The following is a 12,524-nucleotide window of genomic DNA, read 5'->3' as shown; positions in this document are numbered from 1 at the left end:
ACATTTGCATTGTGTGTAGTGTGATTCCATAGTTCTATTGTTGAGTGATGTGTATTTATTTTCTTTTTTTGTTTTCTTTGCTACTTTTTACTTGTATTCTCTGTTCTATATGGTGCATGTACTTTTGTTAGTTTCTCACAACTGTTGCTCCTACTTTCTTTTCTCTTTCACTTGAATTATATTTTGATAGTGCTCTCAATGTTCACTTCTCTCTTGTGTATTCCGCTGTAACTCTTTCACTGAGTTGTTGCTGCTTATCTGTTCATTCTTCGCATGCACAGTAACTGGGGCTCCATGGCGGCACGTTACGTGGCTTGCGCGCATGCGCAGTAGCTGGTGCTGAGTGTGCCCTTGTTAAAATATCGCTGGGGGAGCGGCACAGTATTTGCTCTGCAGTTCAGTGTGGCGGCATGGTGGCGCTGGCTTCTCCTATCTTCTCTTTCCACTCTCTCTCCCGTTTTCTGTTGGAGCTTTAAGTACACCGCTCAACAGCAGCGTTCCTGTCACAGTCCCCCGAATCCCATCCTTGTCGCCATCTTGTTAAGAATGCTCACAAACACAGTAGTGAGATTGATGTGTTTATTTAAGGGACAGCTGCAGCGGTTGCAGGGATGATGTCTTCCCAGATGATCACCAACGTCTTCTACATATCATGCGAGTTCTAGAGCTGCCACGCAAGGGGCTCTAGAACTCATATACATAACAAACACCCTACAGAGCTGCTACCAAAAAACTAAAAACTCATAAAACAGAAAAAGGACTTTTCAGACGTCTGTATGTGCACAGGTGTTTGATCCTATCTGTGGTTGGCATTGGAGCCTGTAAACTACTTAAGTAAAGAAATCAATTGATAGAAAAATGGGCAAAGGCAGCATTTCCAAAGCAAATCTTCATTGTGGTAAAACCGATGTTCAAATATTGCCTCAGAAATAAAAGGACACTGCTGTGATTTTGTTCTGATGCTCCCACAGAGCTTTCCCGACCCTCTGAGATTGATCAGACCGGCTGCAGAAAGAAAGGGCTTGCAAACAGTGACAGAAGCTCTAGCAGAGAACAGAAGAAGCCAGCACACCTGCAGGTTCCGGTAGGCACTGATATAATCTGTAATCTATGCTTTGCTGTGTATGTTTCATTGGCAATGTATGCTGTATACATCTGAGGATGGGGTATGCTATTCAGAACCAATTCGTTTGTGTCTCAATCAGGTTTTTTTTTACCCATGGATCTCTACCAGAAAGTTCTCAATTCATTTGCAGCTTCTGTTGTGCTAATTCTATAGGTTGGAATTTTTGACAGTCACTATCTGTCCTAACACCAGAGAATAGAACTCCTCCAAACCTCTAGCATTGTGTATGAAGCTAGCACAAAATCCAGTAATGTACGGACTCAACCCTCTGCCACTTCATGGTGTGCATCTCTATGCGTTCTCCCACTCAGGACCCCACTTATGCTTTCATGGCCCTCATCCTAGACATCCAACTGTCAATAACCATTGACCCATGCTTACCCAATACCTAGCAGTCAGCACTCAAAAAGACACCACCTGAAGATGCCACCTCATCACTTTCACCCTCAACAGATTCCTCCACTAAACCTTTGGCTGGGTCTCTGTGAAGAATCGTTTTAACCTGCCTATAATTGACCTAGACATTTGGACAACATGAATGGTAGAGAGGAGTGGAGGCAATCAGGAGTATTTCATAGAATACTGAAAGAAGTGGAAAACCCAATTTCCGGTGGTAGACAGTAATTTCACGCTGGCGCCCCAGTTAACAATGATATATGTTAAATTCATGCAAAAGGTAAAGATTAAATGACTTTTTAAGTAGATTACAAAGATGCTGACATCATGTGCAATTTAGTTTACATACCATTAACATTCAGAAAGTGTCACATTTGATGCCAGTTAAGAGAAAGGAAAGTGAAATATTTCTCTTACAGTGAAAAATTGTACTATCACTCTTAGGGTGGGAGCCTCATCCCATGAGATTAATCAGAGTGCAAGCTGCATCTGGCAGTACAAGCTCTTGTTCGAGCATTCCCACAGGTGGCTGCACCCATTACACCTGCTCTCCCCCAGGTGCCTTCAATGACCTTTCATGAATTCTCCTGCTTCATTTTTTCACTACACCACTAGACACACACACAAACACACACGCCCTGACACACAGAATCACACACATGCACACATGCAGATACTAACAGCAATAATACCCCATCTTGAAAGAGGTCCATTAGCTTATCTGGAAAGTTGCAGTAGAACTAGTGCTGCCCTCGAAATGAGGCAAGGGGTGTTACTCAATTATTTTCTGGTGCCAGAGAAGGACAGGGGCTTACACCGGATCCTGGATCTGAAACTGTTGAATCTGTACCTCTGGAAGGACAAATTCAAGATGGTAATTCTGGCCGAGATCCTCCAAGCCCTTGATCTGCAGAACTGGTTGGTCTCACAGGACCTTCAGGATGCATGCTTCTGTTTGCCTATTCATCTAAAGCACACGAAGTACCTGAGGTTCATAGTGGACCAACATCACTACAAGTTCAGAGTCCTGCCGTTTGACCTTTCTTCATCATCTGGGGTGTTCATCAAGCTGCTGGTGGTGGTAGCAGCTCACCTCTGGCAGGAAGGCATTCATGTCTTTCCCTTCCTTGATGACGGCTCGTCCAAGCTCGATACCCAGACCCGACATCAGCACACCTGTTCCGAACGTGCTTGGGCTTTCCCATGAACTTTGAAAGTCCCAAATTTCACCATCCGAGTCGTTCCGCTTCATCTGAGGTGTCTTGGATAATCGCCTGGGCAGAGCCTTTCAGCCCAAGGCCCAAGTGGCTAACATCTCCTGAATGGTTCATGTCCTCCCGTCACACGTAAAGGTTCCTGTCTCAGCTTTCCTGCGTTTGCTGAGTCTAATGACCCCCTGCATTCTGGTGGTTCGGTAGGCCTGGCTATGCATGAGGTCGCATCAGTGGCTGTTCCGTTGCCACTGGTCACAATTTCAGAGACACATGTCAGATCTACTGCAGGTTTTGAGACAAGACCTTGGATGGTGGTTCCTGAAAGACAACCTACCGAAAGGTTCATTGTTTCAGAACCCCTGGGCATAGGTGCTAGTCACTGATGCGTCCCTAACAGGTTGAGGAACTCATTTTTCAGACTTGGCAGTGAGCCGGCTGTGGTCTCCCTTTGTGTCTCGGGAGCCAATCAGTTTGCTGGAGTTAAAGGTGATCAGGCTGGCCCTGGTCACATTCATCCCCTCTATTAAAAGGAAATGCATGCTTTTCCTGACGAACAACACAGCGGCCATGCACTTACTCAACAAACAAGATAGTTTGGGGTCCTTGCAACTTTGCATAGAAGTAATGCGACTGTGGTTCTAGAGGAGCTTTTTTCCCCACAGGGGAAATTCTCAAGTGGGTATCTTCGCTTCCAGTGTGAACAAGAAGTTCGAGTTGTTTTGCTCCAGGAAATTTACCCAGCTCTGGGGACGCATTGGTGGTCGATTGGATATTTGATCTCCTTTGTGCTTTCCTGCCGATCCTGGACATTCTGCTGGTTCTCAGGAGGCTGCGCCTGTTCGGTCCAAGTTGATCTTCATCGATCAACGCTGGGCACGGAGTTGCTGGACATCTCTATCTGCTCTCCCTGGCACCTTCCACGGAGAGTGAATATGCTCTACCAATCAGAGGGGTGGGTACTCCATCCAAACCATAGAAGCCTGAACCGCCCTGCTTTGCTGCTCCGAGGATGAGATGCAAGGAGTGGGACCGGTCAGAAGACATCCTGGATGTGCTCCTCTCAGCTCAGAAGCCTGCCACTAAGTCAATGTATGCCTTCAGATTCATACGTCTTTAGCTTGGTGCTGGGATAAGACCCTGGACCCTTTATCCTGTCCTTTATCTCTTGTCTTAGATGTATTGCTATCTTTAGCCCATTCAGCATACACTCTGAGGGGGTGCCTAGCCGCTATCTCCTTTTCTAAGAGGTCCCCATTACAAGGCTCTTTTTCCAATTCCCACGGGTAGGCAATTCCTACAGGGTTTGTGCAATAAATTTACTCTATGCCAGTTTGTGGTTTTGGTTTGGTATTTTAACTTTTGTATTAACCTTTCTTATGGGTGCTCCATTTGAGCCCCTTCATTCTTGTTCTATTAGGCTGCTCACCCCTAAGGTGGTTTTCATGGTCGCTATCACATGAGTGAGTGAGCGCCAAGCGTTATCTTAAACCTCCCTATTTGGTTTCTCCAAAGAGAAGGTGATGTTGAGAGTGATACCCTCTTTTCTTCCAAAAGTGGTGTTGGATTTCCAGCTCACTCAGAAAATCCATCTTCCAATGTTATTTCCTCCACCCCACCCTTTCAAGGCTGAGGAACGGCTGTATTGGCTGGACCCAGTGCGGGCCCTCAGCTACTACGTCTCTCAGACGAGGGATGCCAGGAAAGATGACCAGCGTTCTGTGGGTTATGCTGGTGCCCGTGCTGGCAGGGCTGCAACTAATAGACCCTGTCAAGGTGGATCATCCTCTGCAACTCAAAATGCTATGATCTGACTGGAAAGGAAGTGCTTTAAGGTCACAATTCTCCATGTGAGAGTGCACACACACATTGTGAATTTTCACTTTAATTTGTATCGTCACAGTGATGTGCAGTGATACAATAAAGCTCTATGTTCACTTTCGTACAGGATGCATCCACAGCAGAATAATATCAGGTTTCAAGTCATCAATCAAATCTTTTTACGTTGTATCATTTACTGCAGAATGGCAACAATTCATTCTAAAATGGCTCCCTGCAACTCTTCACAAGGGTCGACAGAACACATTGTGAGGACTGATTTGCGTGTTTGGATATAGTGTACTGATATTCTCCAAGTTGCCACTGTTGAATGTTTTGTTTTTTGAAAAATTAACGCATGATACCACTCTTTTAAATTGTATGCACTATATCCCATATTGTACAGCACATAAACTCAGTTATTCATCAACATAGCTTCACACTGCAAGAGTGTATTGGATGCAAAAAATGTTGCATAGAATTAAAAACTAAGCAGAATATTTTAAATAGAAACGTTCATAAAAATTAATAAAACTGTCGAACCATAATAGGAATGTAAGCCTGTCAGGAAGAGCCAAGCTAAAACGTTAAGTTCTTTACACAACAGCCACCACAAGCCCAAACAGTCTTTTTTGAACTCAAGACTGATGTTTGACGACTGAGGCTATTTTTCCAGTGCTCTGTGAAAATGTTAAAGGGAGGGCAGTTTTGCCCTGAGTTCAGCTTGCATTGCCTCTCCCTGGTTGGCCCCCAACGATGAAATCACAAGGTATCTGACATGGCATGGAATCTTCTGTAGAGCTGAACTGTAGAGTCATCACTAAGACTAATATAGAGTGAAAACATCTGGACGTTTCAGACTATTACTACCACTCTTGTGCTCCTGTTCTCCATCCTCATCGATATGTAGTTTTCTTCTGGCAGTCTCTCGATGGCACGATTTGAAATTCGTGTAAGAAACCTTCTACCAGCACTGACAATGCAAATTGGCTGCATAGATGTTTCTTTCAACCCAACTGTGGTGTACTTTATAACATTTGTGATATGTTTGGATAGGCCTTTTTAATCTTCTACCCACACAGTTTAAAATAAGACATCTAAAGGAACAGAGTTTAAGGGACAGATCCTGATGCCTTTGCTTGCAGCACCTGGAGGTGAGGTTTCACACTGACAACTACTCACAGTTTAAGGTGTCTAATTAGCTATCTGTAGTACCCGAGGTGAGGAGGAACTGGGTTCCCAGCGTTCGATGTATATAGTTGGAATTCTAAGTAATAAGTAATTCTCTTTTTTATTAGCCATTAAATCTAGTTTAAGTAAAATTAACCTGTCATTTTAAAACTGATTTTATGTTTTTCTCTGCTCTGTTTTCCTAAAAACACCTCTCATTCAACATTGCATAACTTCCTCAATTTAATAGCTAGAGACTTCATTTTAACTCTGACTTATACATAAGAGCTTTAGCTACATCCCAACACAAAAACCGCATCCAAAAAGCCATTTTCGAATGTCATTTTAAAGAGTGTAAGACTGCAAAACCGTTTTTCTCTCTTGTTTGGGGAGGTAAGTTTATATCTAAATTCTGTGTACTGAATCTATTCCTGAGTACCTGCTGCTTACGCACATCTGTTTAGAATTGCTTATTTGTGAGTTGAGACATTTTGCAGGGGGAAATCTTAACTCAAGTGCTATCTTTCAAACAAGCCAAAACTGTTCTTTTCTCATGTGTTTTATCTTCTGTGTTGCTAAAAGTGAATTTAACTGCTTTACATACCTATTATCTGTTATTGTCACCACATTGGTGATTGCTGCCCCATATATTAAAACATTAAGCCGGTCAAGTGGCACAGCGAGTAGAGCGCCCGCTTTGACACCCGTGCAGAGCCTGTTAACGCAGGTTCGAATCCCGGCGGGGCCAAACTCAGCCTTTCATCCTTCCGAGGTCGATAAATGAGCACCACACACCGTGGGTAATAATAAGCAGCGCTCAGATACCTGAGGGTTTGTAGCGCTATATAAAAGCCTAATTATTATTATTATTATTATTATTATTATTATATGTTTGATTTGAATTTTAAATAAATAAATATTACCTTTACCAACCAGCCTGATTCCTGATCCATTGTGACCTAGGGGTATTTTGAGAAGGGGTGTGATATGAGTGGTATATCACTCAGAATACTGAACCTATAGATATAATAAAATAGGTATTTCATTTGTGCACTGCATTCAACGCTGAGATTAGTGTGTATTTCCTGATTGAAATCCTTAACAGATTTGGGGGCTTGTGCCGTGATTTTGAGTTCGAGTTACCACCCATGACAGTCTAACACAGCAGACTAACCTGCAGGGTAGGGACACCTTGTTTGGTTGGTGTACTGTGCTGCACTGTACAAGCACCTCTCAAACCTCTTGTCACCACATTGGTGATTGCTGCCCCATATATTAAAACATATGTTTGATTTGAATTTTAAATAAATAAATATTACCTTTACCAACCAGCCTGATTGCTGGTCCATTGTGACCTGGGGGTATTTTGAGAAGGGGTGTGATATGGGTGGTATATCAGTCAGAATATTGAACCTTTAGACATAATAAAATAGGTATTTCATTGGTGCATTGCATACAAGGCTGAGACTAGTGTGTATTGCCTTATTGAAATCCTTAACAGATTGGGGGGCTTGTGCCGTGATTTTGAGTTCGAGTTACCACCCATGACAGTCTAACACAGCAGACTAACCTCAGGGTAGAGACACCTTGTTTGGTTGGTGTACTGTGCTACACTGTACAAGCACCTCTCAAACCAAATACTCCAAAGACCAAGCCGGTGTGTAAAAGTAAAAGTAAATCAACCTCGAAATAATTCATAAAGAAATTGATAGTTGCAAAATGGCGATTCCTGTAGAAATTAGTTTAGCTAGGGAGCACCCCCTGCACAAGCTTTTTGTCAGGGGTGAGTGGCCCGAACAGAATGAACATGTCTGGCTGCAGGAAATCACAGAACAGGTCACTGCCATGAACCTGGATGCATGGCAGGACAAGAGCCTGTTACACCAAGCTCTTAGTGAACTGTACATGGCCCCAAAAGTTAAAGAGGAGCAGAGTAAAATTGCCAGAATAGTGGCCTACCTATACCTCCACATAGGAGTAATGCAGGAAAACCACACTGAAAACATAGTTCTGGCAAAGAATCAAGTAGAAACACTAGAGAAAATCCAGAATGATCTAGACTCTGCAGAACAAAGGCTACTGAAGAGCCAAGAATTAGAGGCAGAATCTAGACAGTATGTCACAAAATTAAAAGAAGATCTGGCTCTCCTACAGAAAGAGAATGCAGAGCAAGACACCCAATTACAGGCACTAAAAGAGGAGTGTCAGAAAAGGGTTGGCTCTCTGCAACAGAGTCAACATAAGCTGGCGCAACAATTACAGTTTACTAAAGCCTGCACAGAGCAAATAGTTACCCTACAGGACCAGATAGACAAATTAAAAGAGGAAAATAATAAATTAATTATCAAAGACCTCCACTCTCAAGAGGATTTTGATGAGGAGCGCCAGAAATCCAATGCATTCAAAAAACAAAGGGATGACCTGGCTGAACGAAGGGACACCCTGAGTCAGGAGAGAGACGCCTTAGGCCAGGAAGTAAGCCAATTAAAAAACGAGCTACAGGGAAGAAAGCTGGCCCTCCAGGAGCTCAATGAATTAAAAACAGAACATCAGAAGCTACTAGAGCACAGCAGACAGGTGGAGGATGCTTTGGAAAAGAACACACAGACCAAAGAGGCTAAAACTCAGGAGGTGTGCTCTGAGCAGCAGAAATTGACCCAGTATTCCCAGACCAGGCAGGAAGCACAGAGAGAAAACGAGGCTCTCTGTGAAAAGAATGATGTGCTCCACCAACAGATAGCAATGCAAGAGCGAATCATTGAGACCAGTAAGGCCTTGATAGAGGAACAAAAGGCTCAGATTTGTGCATATCAACAGGCAATAGGGGCTGAAAGAGAAAAGGTAGAGAGGGATAGAGCAACCCCTGATCCTAACATTAGGACCCCTGTAATCAGGGACTATAACCCCTTCAGTACCATGAACTCTGCCATCATGTCCACTGGCGCATGTGAACCAGGGGCCAAGGGGATGGTAGAATTCAATAGAATTGGGAAGATGGGACTGACAGATCAGTGCCCCCCAGGAATTGATGGACGGGCATCCCTGTACAGGTCGTCAAATGTTAGCACTAATATCTCTTTCAGGAAGACTCCAATGAGGGGAGAGTCAGGGAACTGGATCTACAAAAATACTGCCTTCCAAAAGATCAGTTTGTTAAATTTGGTGGGGGATCTCAGGATATAAAGCCCAAAAAGAGTATCCCCAAGACCTCTACCCAGCTAGGGCAGTGGGGGGGGGGTACTCTCCCAATACTGGGAGCAAGGGAGAGTCAGAAGACTGTTATGAGCACCACAGGAATAAGGAAACTAGGTCCCCACATTGTGCAAGCACTTCTCAAGCTTGCAGAATCAGGGAGTGCCTAGAGGATCAAGAAGCTACCTCCAGTAGTAGTGCCTCTGAGTCAGAGGACGAGTGGACTCGGGTGACTAAAACCAAAAAGGCAAACAAAATCAAGAGAGCTATGCAAAAAGATCCCCTAAAGCAGATCAAGGCCATTAGGAGTGTTATAACTCCCTATCATAAAAATGCAAAGTATTCAGTCTGAAAACACCTTGAATTATATGAACAGATGATGGACACTTTTCATCTGAAAGACAGTCAGAATTGCATCCAGTATGTGAAATGGACTTTCTCCCCTGAGTACCCCAGCTTCTTTACGGGACTGGAAGATCAGAACCATTCAAGATGGTCCACCTACAGGGCGGCCATCTTAAAACACTTCTCTGTCCATAAAAACCCCCAAGAGGCCCGCAACGGGGGCCTACAATCTGCAGTGTGGGGAAGATCAGGCCCCACAAGAATTTGTGCAGGAACTCAAACATGCCTTTGTGCAGACCACCAGGAGAGTGCACACAGATAGTAGGGAGTTCATCAACACCTTCTTCCATGCACTCCCCAAATATATAATACCCCAGCTGGTGAGGGACTTTCACAAGAAGAGATCACTGGACTGGGTCATAGAACAGGCAACCCGTATTTATGAGGTACAGAAACCTGTAGATAGTAAAAACACAAATAAAAACCCCAAACCAGCCAACACCCCTGCTGCTGCTAAGGTGGCAGAGGTGAAGGTTGCCCCATTTTAGATCTGGAGATGGGTGGGGGGCCTAAAAATATACCTGTACAGAACCCATCCAATCAAGGAACCAGAAGGCCCTCTGGCCAATCCCAGACAGGCAGTTAGGGAGGTAATCCCACAAATGGGACCCCTAACTCCCCTGATTACATTAGCCCCTGATACAATGGCAACAAACCCATCCTGGGGTATGTGTGGACTCCCCCAGCCCACGGGGGGGATCCATCCAGGTAGGTACCACCCCAGGAAACTTCCCTCCTAACTTTCCCCAGGAGGGCAGTAATCCCCCAAATGCCGGGTTTAGTTTCTTTCCCCGGTACCCTCAAAACTTCAACCTACAGAACAACCCCCCTTTGTTTCCCCACTTTCCTGAGCCCAGACAGCCCAATTCGGGAGAGGGGAGACCAAGGGTGGAGGGTTACCCAAACTATCCAAACCAGGGTGCTATGGGAGAAGGGACAGTTACTCTTCCCGTGATCCACCTAGGATAGACCAGAGACCCCCATACCAGCCAGAGCGGGTGTCACAACTGGAGCGCCAGGTCCAGAACTTGTCCCAGGATCTGGGTCACATGTTGAGGGCTCAGCAGAACCCTCAAATGAACATGGAGGCTCAGAACCCCACAAACCAAGGGTCTGGTACTCCAGAACAATGACGGGGAGAAAACCCCAACAAATCACTGGTTCCAAAGGAGGAGGCACAGGGGCAAGGGGGGTGTGAAGCCTTAGAGGAAGCTTCCTTCCCCACTTGTGACAAGCCTCTGGAAACCCAGGAACTGGAACCAAAATCTCCTGCCCCCTAAAGTCTGCAACCTAAGGAACAGAGGGCGGGTAGGAGAAATAAAGGACCTAAAAAGACCCATTTTGTGCAGGAGGTTAGTGTCCTCCAATTTGAAGGAGAGGGGTCCTCAGAGGATTCTAAAAAAAAGATCTTCTCCTTCAGGGATGGGGGAACTCTTCCCAAAGAAAAATGGGTCCCCGAGAGATCCTAATGAAGACTGGGTGAATGTGGGGACTGAGTTAGAATCGCCCATCATTGAACCCCAGAATGACAATCCAGAAAACCACATTGCCCAAACCTATTCTTGTGACTGCCTCCAAAAAGGGGGGGGGGCAGCCCAGAATCAGAAACAGGGGAGCCCAAAACTCCCCCAATATCCAACTGCCATATTTTCTTCGCAGATTCCCCGGCTCCCCAAATCCATTCTGGTGACTGTCTCCAAAAAGGGGGGGGGGGGCAGCCCTGAATCATAAAAGGAGGAGCCAGAGACTCCTAGAATTCCTGAATGTGAAATTTCCTGTTCAGATTCCCAAACTACCCAACTCCATTCTGGAGACCGCCTCCTAGAAGGGGGAGGCAGCCCAGAACCAGCACAAGAGGAACCCCAAACCTCACCAACCACTTCTGTTGACTGCCTCCAAAAAGGGGGGTTGGGGAGAGCCCAGAATCAGATAAAGGGGAGCCTGAAACTCCCAAAATAGTTGTGCGTCACAATTCTGTGTCAGATTCCCCAACTCCAACACCGACTCCTGACCCAACTATCCCAGTGTCAGAGTCAGAAATAAGGAAATTGACCACCGGGCATACCAAGAATGCCCATTACCTTTACCCATTGGAGGAGAAGGAAGGTAGATTCTACGCCTCTGTCCAAGTGCAAGGGCAATGTGTAATTCCAGCACTGGTGGACACTGGATCCCAAGCAACTCTGCTGTCAAAGAGGACCTTTGATCTGCTGAACTCAGGAAGGGGGAGAGATACCAGATCCCTCTCACCCCTCTTCCGGGACAACTCCAGAACTTCGACAGGAAGGAAATTCCTGTCAAGGGGTCTGCAAAGCTGGAAATTAAAATAGGGCAACACAAAATGAAGCATCCGGTCATAGTCGTGGCGTCAGAGGGAACCCCCTGTCTACTGGGGAATGACATCCTGCGAAGGTTGTGTCCCCTAATAGACTGTGTGAATAAGATACTCTGGACCCAGACTCACAGACCAATCAAATTAAAACAGAGTGTCAACCATGTTAGTCTAAATGGCACATGCCACATGGTTGAACGAAAACAAGACCAAATTAAGTTTCATCTTCAAAATAATTAAATGCCCAATGTTAGCGTATTTGCTATGGGACAACAAACTGGTGATGAGAACTACTCTCCATTTCTGCAAATCAACCTTCCCTCCACTCTCAAGTGGAATTCTACACTGGAAGGAAATACTCTGAAATTCTATACTAATTCACAATCAGAAAATCCCAATTGCATAGCCAAAATTGATAACAAACCAGCACCGAGTGTAGCTGGCATTCTGAAGAAGGGCGAACAGCTCCTCCTCCCGATTCAGTTAAAAGACGGGAAGGAGTCTGTCCTCGCCCAAGTTGACTTGAATAGCGAAGAAAGCTTCATCAGCAAAGTATTATTCAAGAAACTCTCAAAAGATCAGACTTTGCCCGCCGTTGAGTCAATTTGTCCATGGGTATGGGGCCTACAAATTCCCTGTTCCACACATCGTCCGCTTAGCAGTTGTATGATAAAAATTCTAGCGGTGACAAAAACATAGAACACAATTGTGCGAGGTGTTCCTTCTACCTTTTATATGGGCAGTCACCTCTCCTGCCGCTCAAGATTAATTTAGACCCCAGTTATTGCCAAGCCCGGTCCCAACTGGAGAGTAAATCGCAGGGTCCTGGCAATCCTAAAGAAAGCCTTCCGGTCAGCCATAGTGCTACGGTAGG

The 12,524-nt window shown here is 45.1% G+C and overlaps 1 protein-coding gene across 1 annotated transcript in view; it reads left to right on the top strand.

Moving 5' to 3' along the window:
- Positions 1 to 12,524, top strand: part of TRPM6 (transient receptor potential cation channel subfamily M member 6) — a 1,703,532-nt gene that overhangs the window by 1,390,230 nt on the left and 300,778 nt on the right. The window contains exon 27 of the mRNA XM_069625828.1: positions 972 to 1,084. Coding sequence (XP_069481929.1) covers positions 972 to 1,084 — 113 coding nt within the window. The remainder of the gene's footprint in view (positions 1 to 971; positions 1,085 to 12,524) is intronic.

The sequence above is a fragment of the Ambystoma mexicanum genome, chromosome 6p, assembly GCF_040938575.1.
Source record: "Ambystoma mexicanum isolate Mex_15411 chromosome 6p, UKY_AmexF1_1, whole genome shotgun sequence".
NCBI classification, from domain to species: domain Eukaryota; kingdom Metazoa; phylum Chordata; class Amphibia; order Caudata; family Ambystomatidae; genus Ambystoma; species Ambystoma mexicanum.
Note: the sequence above shows the minus strand (reverse complement) of the source record. Positions and strands in the feature narration are given on the sequence as shown.